General features: G+C 30.4%; 1 protein-coding gene across 1 annotated transcript in view; it reads right to left on the bottom strand.

Moving 5' to 3' along the window:
- Positions 1 to 8314: 8314 nt before the first annotated feature.
- LOC145328707 (dual specificity protein phosphatase 3-like) overlaps positions 8315 to 15905 on the bottom strand; it is a 28273-nt gene continuing 20682 nt past the window's right edge. Inside the window, exons 5-9 of the mRNA XM_080172507.1 lie at positions 15303 to 15360; positions 9680 to 9785; positions 9210 to 9277; positions 8845 to 8945; positions 8315 to 8383 (exon numbers count right to left, since the gene is read on the bottom strand). Of these exons, the coding sequence (XP_080028633.1) occupies positions 8341 to 8383; positions 8845 to 8945; positions 9210 to 9277; positions 9680 to 9785; positions 15303 to 15360 (376 nt within the window). The 3' untranslated portion in view covers positions 8315 to 8340. The remainder of the gene's footprint in view (positions 8384 to 8844; positions 8946 to 9209; positions 9278 to 9679; positions 9786 to 15302; positions 15361 to 15905) is intronic.

Raw genomic sequence — 15905 nt, forward strand, 5'->3', positions numbered from 1 at the left:
TATCTCAAAACTGCATGACTAACTAATATATTTCTTAAACCTAGGCAGAGTCTAACCTCACCGGAATGAAGAAATCTTAATAAAATTTATTACAATTTAGAAATAGACCAGAGCAGAGTCTCCTCTCACCGGAATGAAGTAATACGTTTAATATTTTTCATATCTAGGACCAAGCAGAGACGAAATATCTCTTAAACCTACACTTTCAATACTTTTATTCACCTTTTACAGTTAGGGAGAGTCACCTACGCCGGAATGAAGATAAAACTTAACATTTATATATTTTCTTTAGCTAGGCAGAGTTCACATGCGCCGGAAAGAAGTATTCATAATATTTAAGATATCTTTAACACTAGGCAGAGCCTTTTCCTGCCGGAATGAAGAAAACTTAACTAGAGCAGAGTCATTTCCCACCGGAAAGAAGAAATATCTTCCAAAACTGCATGATAAAACTAATATATTTTATTACCTAGGTAAAGAACTTCTCTAGTCGGAACGGGGAAGAACTTTAAAACACATACGTTAAAACAATATAGGTTAAGATTTAACAGACACACATTCAACTACTCCGGATACGAAAATAAACAATTTATTTTAGGAAGGATATTCATAAACTTTATTAAACTAGAAATATAACAAAAGTCTGATACTAGTTAATAATTTATGAGGTGACTCATCTAGATGGCACGATACTCCTCCTCGTGCTGATTGATCTCCTGAAGCATAGTAGACAGCTCGGCAGCCTGGGCGGCAGCTGACCTCTCAGCAGTAGGGCGACAGTGGCGCAGGTTAGCCTCCACCCAACCATGGTGGTAGAGGCACCTGGTCAGTGCCCTCTTCAATTCGATATCATCAGTATTTGTAGCTCTACTAATCATTTCCTCCTTTATTAGATCCATACGACTTTCCAAAACATTGTACAACTCCTCATTGGCGGCAAAAGACATTTTAACTCTTTACTAGTGAACCGTTTATATCTAACTCTCTATTCAGCAACTGAAACCAGTTTCCCACAACTATAAAAATGGGCATTTTTATTGTAAAAATATAATTTACTGAAAACCTAAATTTATGACAAAAATAAGCTTATAATTTTGTTTCTAGGCCACGTGTTTTAATTTCAAAATTTCTAACATTAGAATTGAAATTCTTTCAAAATTTTCATTGTACATAAAATGTCATTTTAAAATGCCTAGAACTTTTTTTGAAGGCTTCAAATTTGGGGTATTGGGTCTACTTATGGCAGTCATTCAGCAGTTAAAGCATGGTATTTCTTGCAGGCTTCCTTTAAAAAACAATATTTTTTAGATAGAAAAATCTCAATGTTTGAAATGTGATTCATATGGCAATTTGGCATAATTTAAAGCGAAGCATCTCTTTTATCAAGTTTTCAAAAGTAAGTGTGTCTAAAACAAGCATCTTGTATTTAAGTAACTTTTGGATAAATGTATAAGGAATTTTTGATTAAACTTATTTAATAATCTCGATTATTAATATTTGTTTGTATGACTTTTGAAATTTTAAGCTTCGTTTTTATGGATGTTGTTATCCTTGTTTAGATAAAGGACTGGTGTCATATTTTTTATTACAATTCATTTTCAAATTTTTTTTTATATTTTTCTTCAATTTTAAATTTTTTAAATGTACTTTTATAGAGAGATACAATTTTTATGAGAGATATATAATAGACTATAAAAGTTGGAAAGATTTTTAATCAATATAATAGATTTGAAATCTGCATAAAATTTTAAGGATTTTTTATAAAATTCGTTTTTTATATAATTCTTTATTTAAAGGCGCAAATACAAATTAAGTTAAATAATTTTAAGATCTGTGATTGGTGGATTGAAAACTATCTGCGCTCTGATTGGAGAAGCTTAAGTGACGTACATCATTCAACCAATTAGAGCGTAGGTAGTTTCCAATCCAGCTGTCCTATTGGTCAAAATTTATTAACTTAAATCGTATTTGCGCCTTTAAATAAAGAATTATATAAAAAAAGAATTTTATAAAAAATCCTTAAAATTTTATGCAGATTTCAAATCTATTATATTGATTAAAAATCTTTCCAACTTTTATAGTCTAATATATAAGGCTGCAAGCTAGCACCAGATATAAGTTTTGATTACAATATAATTAAAATTACTTATATTGTGTTAAAATTAATCAACAACAAAAATCAAATATGATAACGTCCAATAGTCGCGATTCATGCTAAGTGAGAATTTAAAGTTATTATTAAAGCAATCTTCACAGGAGATTGAAAAAAAAAATTAGGAGAAAAAATAAGAAAAATATAGTGAGAAAACGAAGCTGGCAACTTTCATTGACAAAGGATTCTTTCATCAATAGATATAACATATATAGATAATCCATCTGACCCCATTTTTGGTAAAACTGTTAGAATGACAGACAGAAACGAACACTTTTATAGTTCCTTCGCTACTAAAAAAGAACGCAGAATAATTTAGTATATGTAATATGTTATATGAGATTTTCACTTGTTTTAATATCCTTAAAAAGTATACCTTACATTTTTTCATTTTGATATTCTGATTATTTCTAAAAAAAAACAAGCACAGTGTGTCCATAAAGAACAAAGCTGTAGAAAATTAAATTTGTTTTTATGCAACCAACTTTTGTGGAAACCATAGTATATCAGTTTTTTTATCGCATCGTATTATAGACAAAGAATGGTATTAATTTTATGATTTTTTAATATTCGTAGAAAATTGTCTTTAACACGATGCTATATATGATTTTTGACACAGAATTCTTGTGGTAACATGGTAAGTTGTCATTATGTCGTCGTAAATTGTCGATTAAAAGTTCATGTAACAACAAGGTGGGAGGAGACAATGGACTGTAAATTATACTGGTACCCAAAGTTTTAAAAATACATTCTCCTGTTCGTTGAATGAAAAACGTTGGATACTTTTTATTAAGACTTGATTGGATGATTTAAACTAGCAGTGTTCAAACTATTTAATCTACAAAAGAGGTAATTTTATTTATCATCATTGGGTAATGGTATAGTATGTACATTTATCTACTCCCTGACATAGACTATAAAAGAAGTAATTTTGAATAGACTCCAAAGTGGGTGATAAAAGGGTGATTACCACCCCTCAAACCTTTGAAAACCTTCATATTACCCACCCCACACCAAAATTAAAAGTTTGGACGTCCCTGCGTCCCTGATAATTAATTTAGTTGTGTGAAGCTCATTTGAAACACTTGAAGAGAAAAATAGAATTCTCCCAGGGATCTAAAGGGATAAGCCAATTGACCGATACACATTGATGATACACAAAATTACCCCTTCCGTAGATTACATTAATTGGTTGATACGTTTGTACACTCAACTTAATAAAACTACTAATCAAAATACAATAAAAGTCCCCAAAGTTGTCAGGCCAAAGAATAAAAAAAAACATTATTATGGAACTATGGGGACAATTGTAATAAACAATGTCCCCTCCTTCCCTGGAAAAATATAAATCTCCAATGATTTTCACATGTCTCTAGGGAATATATAATCATTAAGAAAAAAAACACAGACGATTACGTCCGCAAGTAGCTAAGCAAATAATGATGGATGGACAAACCGACAAAGTTAGTTACAAAGCAGAAAATGAAAGAGAAAATTATGATATGAGAATTATAGAAAATCACGGAACCTTTCTGAAAAATAAGTATTTCATATTTTTTTAAGCATGACTGACGGGCCAAGTAAATTATACAGTATGTTTTTTTTAGAGAACTTTTTTGAAAGCTATTTTACCCCACTTATAGTTATCAGAATTTAATGATTAATGGCTTATTCTCTTCTTTTTTTAATGCAATTAATAGAACAACAAAAAAATATTTTAGTTTTTATTTAAAAAGTAAAGTAAAATCTAAAATTCAAAACTTAGGTGTCAACATCTAAAAATGGTTTTAGCGCATTTTTCTTATGCTCAAATATTCAACCTTTTGCAAGAATGGCTGCTAATCACTTCAAAGTTGAGATATAGAGCTAAAAATGTATACAGATACTTTTAGGGACCTGTACTAGAACATATCAAAGGTCATATCTCAACCAGGGAGGGAGTACTGGCCCCCAAAATCGACTACAAAAATCCAATTTTTTTCTTGCAAAGGGTAGAAGATTTAGGCATGAGAAAATGCGCTAAAACCATTTTTAGATGTTGACACCTAAGTTTTGAATTTTAGATTTTACTGTACTTTTTAAATAAAAACTGAAATATTTTTTTGTTGTTCTATTAATTGCATTAAAAAACGAAGAAAATAAGCCATTAATCATTAAATTCTGATAACTATAAGTGGGGTAAAATTGCTTTCAAAAAAGTTCTCATAAAAAAAACACACTGTATACACTGGATATTCATTGAAATAAATTTTAAAAAACGGGGGAGGGGGCAGTTTTATCTCTATGCCTAGCCCCAGAAGGGGCTTTTCCGTATCCAATGTATTCTAACTCAAAATAATAAATTAACATACAAAAAAAGCAGTTATTGCTTCGAAGCCGATTAATATCCGCTGGATTAGAACCCGTTCTAAGCCATACTGAAAATAATGTATCGTATCGTATTATATCCAGTTTTCTACGAATATAAAAATATACACTCACAACCAGGTCTGTTAGCCCGAGCCTGGCATCTCGGGGCTAACAAAACTTGTTCTCATCTTATAAATTTAAATTTTTATATCCGTGGAAAGCTGTTTATATTACGATGCCATAAATAACTATTCCTTCTGTTCCTGAAGCTACACTCTTGAGACAAAATTGGAGTGCAATTATAGTAATTATCTTTTTAACAACAGTACATACAAAATAAATTGGTAAAAAAAAGTAGATAGATAGATTGACACTTTTCAGTGGTTTTTAGGGATCGGATAATGGCCAATAAATGGATGTACATCCTTTATTATGATAAACAAATTTACCCCTTCTGTAGATTAAAATTAAATCTTGAAACGTATGGACACTGGCAGAATAATAAAGAATTTGTACAATTTTTAAGCCAGCGGAGAGTATCTTTTGGTATCCTAGTAATTTACAGTTAAATGTCCCCTCCCTTCCGAGGTTACTGTTTGTTCTATCATTTTGAACTATAAGATTAATTTGAATTGTAGAGTAACTTCGCTCCTCAAAGTACAAAATGAAAAACAGAATATTTCATGATATTTAATCTATTTAATCTAACACATTATAATACACTTAATTGTCCTATAAAAGTTTAATCCATAAACACGAAAAAACTTTTACACAAAATTAGAAAAGTCAAAATTTAGGATGTGAATTCTTTTTCGCATAATGTTCAAGTAGGGAGGGGACATTGGACTGCAAATTATACCCACAGTTTTATAACCAAGTTATCTTAATCGTTGGCTCAAAAACGTTGGGTATTTTTGTTAAGTTTTGGTTGGTTGGTTTCAAACTAGTAGTTTCAACATATAATTTGATTTCCAAAAGGGGTAAGTTTTTATATCATCTTTGGAGATTATATCAGTTTTTCGTCCATTGTCTTATCCCCTATGATCCCTAAGATTATTACAACAGCACAAACTTCCCCTCCATTTGAAATATCACCTTTTATACCTTTGCTTTTTAAATTTTATGCAAACATTAAAAAAAGAGGGGGCAGGGGTTATTTAACTGTATGATCACGTGTTTGGGATTCCTTGTCCTGACTTTCAGTTGGGTCTTAGAATATCAGCCAATAGCGTCGGAAATATCAACACAGCCAAGTCGATACAAAAGAGCAGATAACAATTTGCTAACAGACGAAAATGTCCTTAAACACTGGAACCAGTTAGTTGAATGGGTTATTCATCTATACTTATACATTAATTACGCGACCATGTAGAATATTTTATAATATGCGGAAGTGAAGGAACATCTAAAATTTAGTAATAGATATAGTATATCTAGATAATCTATCTGACCCGTTTTTTCGTCAAACATAAAAAGGGACATTTGCAGACAAAAACATTGTTTACATTTTGGTATATACGAGATACGGGCGATGCAATCTTAGACGAATTTTTTTATAATGGGATATTAGTTTTTTAGAAATTTTTTTTCTAGCTAACTGATTTACATTATATGAGTGAAGAAATTTTTACGTAAATTATTTAAGATATGCGACAATTTACAGCTGACTTATAATGCAAACGAAATAAAACAAATTATGCCCGTATCTGTAAAATGTTTTAACCAATGAGATGTCTTAAATGTATCGTCAGTATTCTCCTATTAGCTGATTTAGACAATATATCTATTGGTTTTCTCTATTAAATTTAGTTCACAGGAAAAAACAATTTGTAAAGTAATATCAAATATTTATTCTAAATACAATTAGGTAAATAGAAATACCCAGGGAAGTAGGGAAAGGTCAGTGGAGAAAAATTATATTCTTATAAATTATAAGTTTTGAGTATTTTAAATATGTGCAAGATAAATTTTCCTTCAAAAACCTATCCCTTTGTTCTAAAGAAATATAGACAAATATGAATAGGCAAATTTTCAATAAATGTAATAGCAAATTTTAAAAATATAATAGGAGCAAGTTTTGTAAAACGACGAAAAATGATGCATCCATACACATCCGCTAACTAAAATGTTTTATCGCCTCGTATTATAGAAAGCTTTCGCCGGATGATAAATAAAAAATTATAAGATTAAATCCAGTTTTGTTTGCCCCCCATGAGCCAATGGCTCAGGTTCAACTTACTGATTTTTATCTGGTTATTCAAGATCCGATACATAACTTTTCAGAACCGGTTCTAAACCAGTGGATATTAACCGGTTTCGCCAAAAAAAAATAATTTGTGGTTAATTAGGCGGCGATGTATGGACACCATGACTAAAATTGTTTCATTAGAGGGTTTACAGATTATCGTGTATACAGGGATTTGTCAAAGGAAGCTAAATAAATAAACCCCCAAATTAAAAAGAACTTAAATTGATATTTCAATCTTTAGGTAGACTATTTTTTCTTCCTTTTACATATCCCTGTAGCAATAACAAAAATATTATATTTTCTTCATTCACTCAGTTTCATAATTCTTGATTCGTCCATTTTCTAAAATAATAAACAATGTTAAAAGTATTTATATTATAAATTGCATTAATTCAGTACAAGTATGTAAACTTTTTTTAAGGCGAAGCTTTTCTATAGTTAGAGTCTTAAGTTGGTCGGTGCGTACGTCTGTACTAACAATTAGCTATTTTTGCTGATTTTGCCATATTAGATTTGTCCTATCGATTCCAAACTTGTGATTGTTATTTATGTAACTACTAGGTATAAATTAGAAAGTGTAGCAGCTCTATAATGGTTACCAGAAAGTCCTTTTAAAACATGCTGAATTTCCATGTAAAATATGCTGATTTTTAAACTTTTTTGGCAACTACTTTTTGTACGAAATAATTATCGTATTCAACTAAATTTTTGAACATTGTGTTTTACTTATAATTTGATATATGCTATACAACCCCCCGCCCCCCCCCCTAACGCACTCAAAAACACAAATTTCTTAGATTCATTTATGTGTTAGGTCCTCTGAAAAAAGTGCCATTTAAACTTTTTTGCTGAAATTACTGTTAATTATCTAATATTAACTTAAAATTTTTAAAAGCATCCTTGTATAATACAGTACAAATATTCTATTTCATTTATTTAATTATAAATAATTTTACAAGGAGGGAGGGGACATTGAGCTGTTTATTATATAAGTCCCCAAAGTTTTGTAATAACTTTTTTTATGACTTAACAATTTTGGGAGGTTTTATTTAATTTTGATTGGTTGATTCATTTAGTTGAGTGTCTTTACGTTTCAACCTTTTATTGTATTCTACAGAAGGATAATTTTGAGTTTATCATTGGGGATGTACATCAATTTATCGGTCATAGTCTTATCCCTTTAGATCCCTGCACCATCTTACATATTTGGAATATCAAATTTCATAAATACATAATATAATGATACATATTTGTCTGTACTTTTTATTTGACTCGAAGCGTGCACCCTTTACTTTACAGAATTACGCGAAAATAAATTACCCTCTTTAAAAATATTCTTTATATTTCTAAATTTTAAATAACTAACATACTTACAGCTTATAGTGCCTAATATAAAATGACGTAATACAATACAAATGACCAATGATAGGCCAGTATACATTGTAATTGACCACTGGTAAAATGTATACTGGCCTATCATTGGCCATTTGTATTGTATGACGTCATTTTTAGGCACTATAAGCTGCTTCTCTGAAACATAAAGTTGAAAATTAAGTGTAATATACCTAAGTAGTTGTCAAGCCAATCTTGTTTAGATGGAATACTGAATCTGAACTTGCATACTGTTGTACTTTCTAAAATATCAACAAATTCCTTAATATTAGGTAAAATGTTCAAGATTGATAGGACAATGTTAACTTTAGAGATAACAGTACTCCTTACGGACAGACAGACGGACAAAAAAGGTTTAATATTGTGCTATAAATTAAATTTTTTTTATTTGACTTACTAAAAGCCCTATAAATGACTGGTTATCAGCAATTGTTATTGCCATTGGTAATTTAGTTTACGTATTGGCCTATGATTGGTCATTTGTAAGACTTCCCTTTATTATAGGCACTATAAGGAGCTCTTTGAAAATCAATTTTGTTTTAAAGATAGAGAAAAAGAAACAAGGATGACTACAATGTTATTTGTAATTCCCAAAAGTAATAAGTCCCCAAAGTTTTTAAGTCAACGAATAAGAAAAGGTCAATATAAGAATTTGGGGACTAGTATGATAATATGTCCCCTCCCTCCCTGAGTTGTTGTATACCTGTATCTCTCCTTGCGGAGGTTGTTATCCAGACCAGCTAATTGTTGCAGGAATCCCATGTTAGGCTGTACCTCTCTGCTGTTTCTCATGTACTGCAGGGCCTAGATGGATAGATAGATAGATAAAGAGATAAAGGTTGATATTAAAATTAAGAAAAAATGAAGGAATAATATGATAAACAGATGAAGCAGCTTATAGCACTTCAGAAATAAAAAATAATACAAAAGACCAATGATAGGCCAGTATATATTTTACTATTGGTCAATTACAATTTATACTTGCCTATTATTGGTCACTTGTAGTGTATGACATTAATTTTTATTTGGGACTATAAGATGCTTCTAGAAAGATGCGAATAAACGAACCTGAGTGGCTGTGTAATTTTTCTTAAGCATCATGTAAGCAGCTACGATTGTGGCGGCTCTTGAATAACCTAAATTAAAAACACAATCAATATTAATATAGGGTAACCTCATAGAGGCCTCTAAGCGTACTAGAGGTAAGAGAAGGAGGGGAAGTAGCCCTTTTGTTTCAAAAGAAAAGATATTGGATCATGGATGGAAAACGAAGTCGTATTTTCATAGTACCTTTTCTCCCATTTCTAGCCCCTTGCTGGGGGCTCTAACCCTGCGGGGCAATCATTAACATTTGCCTTAACTTAACCTAAAATGACGTATCAAAAGCTACTGTGAAAATACGACAAAACCCGGTACTTCCATGATCCGATAATTTTATCCACAGAATTGGTAATTTTTGTATCATCATTGAGTATGTCGTACAGTTCATTAATTTATCGACCATTGTCTCCTTCCTTTAGATTCCTGGTAGAGCTTACCCATATAGCAGTTAACAAGAACGAGACCACATCTCATGGAGAGAGCTCTCTCAATGTATTCAGCACACTCGTGGAAGAAGGAGGAAATATCAGCACCGGGAATATCCTAAATTTAAATATTATTTTTAATAATATTCTATTGGCATAAATCTGAACCTCGGGGTCAACATTTTTAACAGAATAGACTAAAACCATCTTATTATTTAAAGAAAGTTTTCTCGAAAAGGATATTCGATTGTTATGAAGATAATAAAAACTAAAATTGATTATTCATTTATATACGTTAATTTGCTTACAGAGTAAAATTAACCCTTAACGGTCGGGGGGGGGGGGGGGGGGCGTTGAACGCCCCCCCATCTGGTTTTTTCTATCTCATTTTCTGTGTGTGAAAGATAAAGAGCCCAAACTGCTTGACTTTTTAAGTTTGAGTATGACACATAACTGAGAGTTGGAATTTTTTGAATATCTCCATCCTGGCGGGCACAGGATGCCAGCAAACCTGGCAGGGTCATCCAGGTAAAGATCAAAAATATTTTTTTGACTTAAACAAAGCATTTTATCTTACCAAAATACTAAAATATCCTCTAGTAGTACATCCTCATATTAAATACAGGTGTTCAAGTCAATTTCAGGTTTCAGGTATGATCCTGCAGGTCCTGATCCTCCAGGTCTCCAGAAATCTTTAAAAGGCTCCTGTGGCCGCAATTTTTGACTTAGAGACTTCAAATTTTAAACTTTTCTTACATGTCTACATAATGTTTAAAAATTTCATAAAGATCCGCCGCCGTTTTCCCGCCGACCGCCGACTGCGGCGGCTGGCAGCTGCCAAGTACAGCTTCGGCCGCTGAAATTTATGTTTTGATATTTCAAACATAAAATTTACATAAAAATAAACATTTTCTGCAAAAAAAATTTTCTTCTAGCTTCAAAAATAAAAAAATTACAGCCGTTTGAAATTTTTAAGTAAAAAAGGACCTAAAAACAAAGGTTATTAAATAAAAGGGTGAAGGAAGCGAAAATTAACCTTGACTTACTTAAGGTCGAAAATTCATCATAACACAGGGGACTTGCACAAAGATTTTTAGCCCTCTAGCTCTAATAGGAACTGAGATAATAGGGGGGGCGCCCCCCCCCCCGACTGTTTAAGGCGTGGCAAGGGGCCCGACTGTAAGGGTTAGGTATGGAAAAAACTAACCGCCCTCCCCTTATCATTATTTTTTCAAAAATAAAGGAGGTGGGATGTTTAGTGCTTAGCCACTTTTTAAACAAATACCGGTTATTGCTGTCTTTAAATATGTTACATAAGATCTTGAAAACAAATTTCTTGTAACTTGAGACAATTGAGAGGGGGGAGAATGGTCCCTTTCTTAATTTTCAAACTCTAAGCTGTATTTTCTATCAAATTAATTACATTCAATTGTTTAATTTCTTACCTGAATAAATTCTATCTGTTTTAAAACATTTTAGTGAATTAAATATTTGTTTTGAGAATACAATTTTGTTAAGTGAGTTTTAGATTACTGAACATAAAATTTTACATTTAGATTAAAGTTTAAGCACTTAAATATACTAAAACAAAGGTGGCAGCATCCATAAAAGCGAAGCTCTAAAATGGAGGGACAAACGAACTAAATAAGTAGAATATAAATGTATAAACAAAATTGTAAGTATATTTGTTTCAAAACTGCCCAGGATATTGTTTAAAGACGTACTAACATTTTTAGGACTTGATTTTAGAGATGCCTTGCTTATAACATTGTACATTGTTGTAATACGATTTAGTATGAAAAAATCTCATAAAAAATTGGTGTCAAAAATGATAAAAATCAACATGTTTTAAATTAGCGTACGGACATTCTGGTAACGATTATAGAGTTCCTATGCTTTCTAAATCGTGACTAACTATTATAGGAATCATCATTCAAAGTTCGAAATTGATACGAGAATTCTAACATGACTAAATTAACGAAAAGAGCTAATCGTTACGGATAGACGGATGTACGGACGGACGGACCCTAGTTTTAGAAAAGCTTTTCTTTTAATATGCTATGAGAAGAAAATAAAACATAAAAGTTTCAGCAAAAAAAGGTATTTTTGAAATTTATCTGCATTGTAAACTTAAGAACTGATACTCATAGTTAAGTTTTAAGAAAATTGCAAACTAATATTCTTAACAGTATAATTAGAATTCATATTTTGTCCTGGGACCTTAGTGATAAGAAAATGGCTGATAGATTGATGTACATCATCAATGATGATGCCTAAAATTACCCCTTCTTTTAATCAAAATCAGAGATTGAAACGTTTGAACACTCAACTTAATAACCCAATCAATCTAAAGTCTCCAAAGTTTTTAAGCCAACGAACAAGAAAACGATATTACAAAACTTTGGAGACTAGTGTAATAAAAAGACCATTGACCCCTTTTTCTCTCTGTTTTTTCCCGCGAAATTCGACCAAAACTTGTTCTAGTTATGTAGATTGAATATCTAAAGTTTTTGACAATTTTCTCTATGTTATGTTATGTCAATTTAAATGAATGTTTTTTTCTGCGTTATTTTTGTCTACCCTAACCTAGCACCTGTCACTGCAATCGATTAAAAAGTGTGATAATAATATAATTAAGGTAAGTTAGACCTTATAAAAGTGTTTGACAATTTAAAAAAAAAACGATTTTAAGGTTTATGGTACAATTTTCAGGCTGTCATTTACGCTGTTCTTTTGATAAATTATTTTTGAATGTTGTCATTCTTGCTTTAAATATTTATCTTTAGTTTTTACTAATTAGGCTTGAAATTGATTTCTCATGTCAATTTAAAAACTTTGTTATGCTGTCTCTCTTTCTCCTGTAGACAAATATTTTTAAAAGAAATATTAAACTATTTAGTTTTATCTGGAAGGAAAATCAAAGATTATTTCTGATCAAGAAACAAAATAAACTGAAGGTTCGTCGTAATTGCACACCACAGTAGCCTTTGTTAGGTTATTTTAGGTCAGTTTAATGTTAATGATTGCCACGCAGTGTATGGAAATAGGCACCGCAGGGATAGAGCCCCTCGCATTGGCTAGAATTAGGAGAAAAGCTTCTGTGAAAATACCGCGAAACCCGCTTCTTCATTTTATTTCATGATTTCAGGTGTTTTTCGTGGGTTTGACGAACCCCATAATATTAATTTATTTCTATTTTACTTGTTTGTTAAACCTTTACATGAATGGATAGATACAACAGGCAAAGACTACAATTTTAAAAATAAGATAAGGTCATGATGAATGCTGCAAGTTAGACAAACATCTTTCAACATTCTAATTATCATTTTTCCAAGGAAAAAATATTCCTTCCTTTGCACAATATCTTTGTTTAAAACATAGTATTCCCACATAAATGATAAAACTTGAAATTAGCGGAGGTCAATGTTAACTTTGAATGCTTTTTTATAGTAGCTAATCTATTTTCTGTAATGTATGAAAAGGCTTGAATTATTTTTTCATAAAAAGTATCACAGATGGATATTGATTTTAAAATTTTGCTATATTTGTACAATGTTTAAACATTTAATCTGAATAAAAAAATTGTTGTTTTGCATTCCAACACAAAAATGTTATTTTGCATCATAGTTTGAGAGTTTCTGATGCTGTAATTTTAATTACGTTAACAATTCTTTAAATACCTTGATTCTTAGCAACAACTACAATCTACATTTGTCACAGTTTCTTTTTGCAGTGAATCTTTTTGGCATGTATTGTAAAGTCGGCTCGTTCGTAACGGAGAGCTTTGGTTGTAAATTTTAGGTGTATTAAATCGTCCTATTGTTTTGAAACTATTCAAAATGATTCTTGTAATAATAAGGTATATTCTAGAAAGTTTATTAAAAATGTATTTGTTTGAAGTGTAAAAACTAAATTTAATAAATTAGATTTTGAAAATGTTGGAAGTAACAAAAGCCTTTGCCAAGTCAGAAGAAATTAGAGCCCTTCTCTCCAGAAGTTGACCATATCTTTTAAATTTATTATTAAAAATATTATCATTAAATACTTAACAAAGGATTTTTTAAAAAAGCCTTCGTAAATGATTGTTTAGTTGTTAAGTTGAAATTATTTTTAGAAAAAAAATCCAGATATTGAATAGTGTCAAAAGCCTTTAACAAGTCTAAAAATATTTTAGCTTGCCTTATTTTACTTTCTCAAATAATCATTATTAGTTAGTTCAGACAATCAGAAAAAAAATACTTAAGTCAACTTTAATTATTTTTGCTTATGTAAAATGTATACTCAACAGTATTAGTGTTTAGCCATAATGACAAAATATTCTATTTACCAGATATTTTCAGTTCAATACAACATGTTGTATCTAGTTTAAGGCACTTTTAGTCTAATAAATTTCGCTAGCTATAAAGAAAGTCATACATTTTAAAAGTATTTAGTTGAACATAAACTTGATAAATATTACTACAATTTACGTATTTTTAATTATCAAAAGTTCAGTATTTGCTAAAACTCATACTACTTTTTTGTTGAATTGAAAGATAAAACAATGTTCCCTTTAAGACATTTTTTAAAGTCTAGAATAAGATAGTTTTGTTTCTTAATCAATCATGTCTAAAATTTTTACAGCAAAGATTTTCTTTAGATTTTTCATTTGTTCATCAGTTGGTGACATATAGATATTTTTTTTGTATTTGGGTAAATATAATATCACTGAAACATACCATAAACTAATTCTTTAAGGTCAAGGGACATAAAGGAAAAGACAATGGACGATAAATTGTTATTTACGATCATAAATTACCCTTCTGTAAAGCAATATTTTGGTTTTAACAAGTTTGAACACTCCTTGTTTAAACCAATTAATCAAGAGTTAGAGTTTTCATATTACCATAGTCTACAGACTAAAATAATTGGTTAGATAGTTTGGAAACTTCAAATATGAATAAAATAATCAAGATGAAATCAAATTCATAAATTCATTTATTTAAAGAATGAACATAGACTTAAAAATGGGTATTCTCGTCCTTGTTAAATATGGCCCAAACCGTATATACAAATGTGTCCTTTGTTTTTTAGGAAAGCTAGAAATTCCGTAGAATCAAGACATATTTCTATGATTTTATCAGGGAAGAAGGGGTTTGGGGACTGAGAATTATACTGGTGCCCAAAGTTAGATAACCACTTTAAGTAATTCGCTAGCTCAAATATTAATTTTAATTAGTTAGCTTCAAATTAGTAGTGTCCAAACTTTAAACCTATAATATTAATCCAAAAGGGAGCAATTTTGTTTATCATCATCAGGGAAATATATTAATTTATGGTCCATTGTCTTATCCCTTAAGATCCCCAAATTGCCATTATTGAAATTTCTACTCATGTTAACGTTATAAATGTATTAATTCAATAACTATTATGTTAATAAATAAATTATTTTTTTAACAAAGAAATGAAGGATGGATAGATAATATATAATTCTATACTTCAATATAGAATAAAATATAAATATTCTATAATACTTCTATTTTATATATGCTTCTATGTCCACAGTTATCCATGCGGGCATTTTGGTTTAAAGGCTAATCTAACCATTACTTGGCCTAACCTAACATGAGAAAATCCACCAAAAAAATGTTATTACCTTGCAGACAAATCCTTTGTAGCAGATTCCATTTTTAGCAAACTTGGTGGGATCAATCCTGAAAATTAAACTAATAAATTTTAAGAAAATTTTGCATCCCTCTCCCACCCTTCAACCAATTTTGTCTAGAGAGATCTAGAGGCGTAGCCGCTAATATTTAATATACAGTTAAAAATACTTTATAAGTAAACGTATTTTGTTGCTATTTCGCTATCTTAATTTTTCCTTTTCTTTTTTCACAACTTAAACTTCTTAAACTTATGTTTAGTTATTCTGTTTTAAAAAGCTCTTCAACTATTAACTTATTAGTCCTTGTTTATTATATTTTAGCTCATTACTTCAATGGAACTTTTCTAAATATTGAAATAAGATATTTTAAATATGATATAATTTTAGTATTTCTGTAAAAGGTTGTCACATATGATATTTTGTTGAAATTTTAATAAAAAATGTTCAAAGGATTTATATATTTGGTTTCTGAACTGTGTTGAATTAAAGGAATGTATAAATTAACAAAAAAAATGATATAAAAAACATTCTATTCCTCTGGAGATGGTAGATTATATGCATTGAATGATCTTTATCTGGAAGTCCTAAAGGTGA

The sequence above is a fragment of the Acartia tonsa genome, chromosome 9, assembly GCF_053477335.1.
Source record: "Acartia tonsa isolate MP-2025a chromosome 9, ASM5347733v1, whole genome shotgun sequence".
Lineage (NCBI taxonomy): Eukaryota > Metazoa > Arthropoda > Copepoda > Calanoida > Acartiidae > Acartia > Acartia tonsa.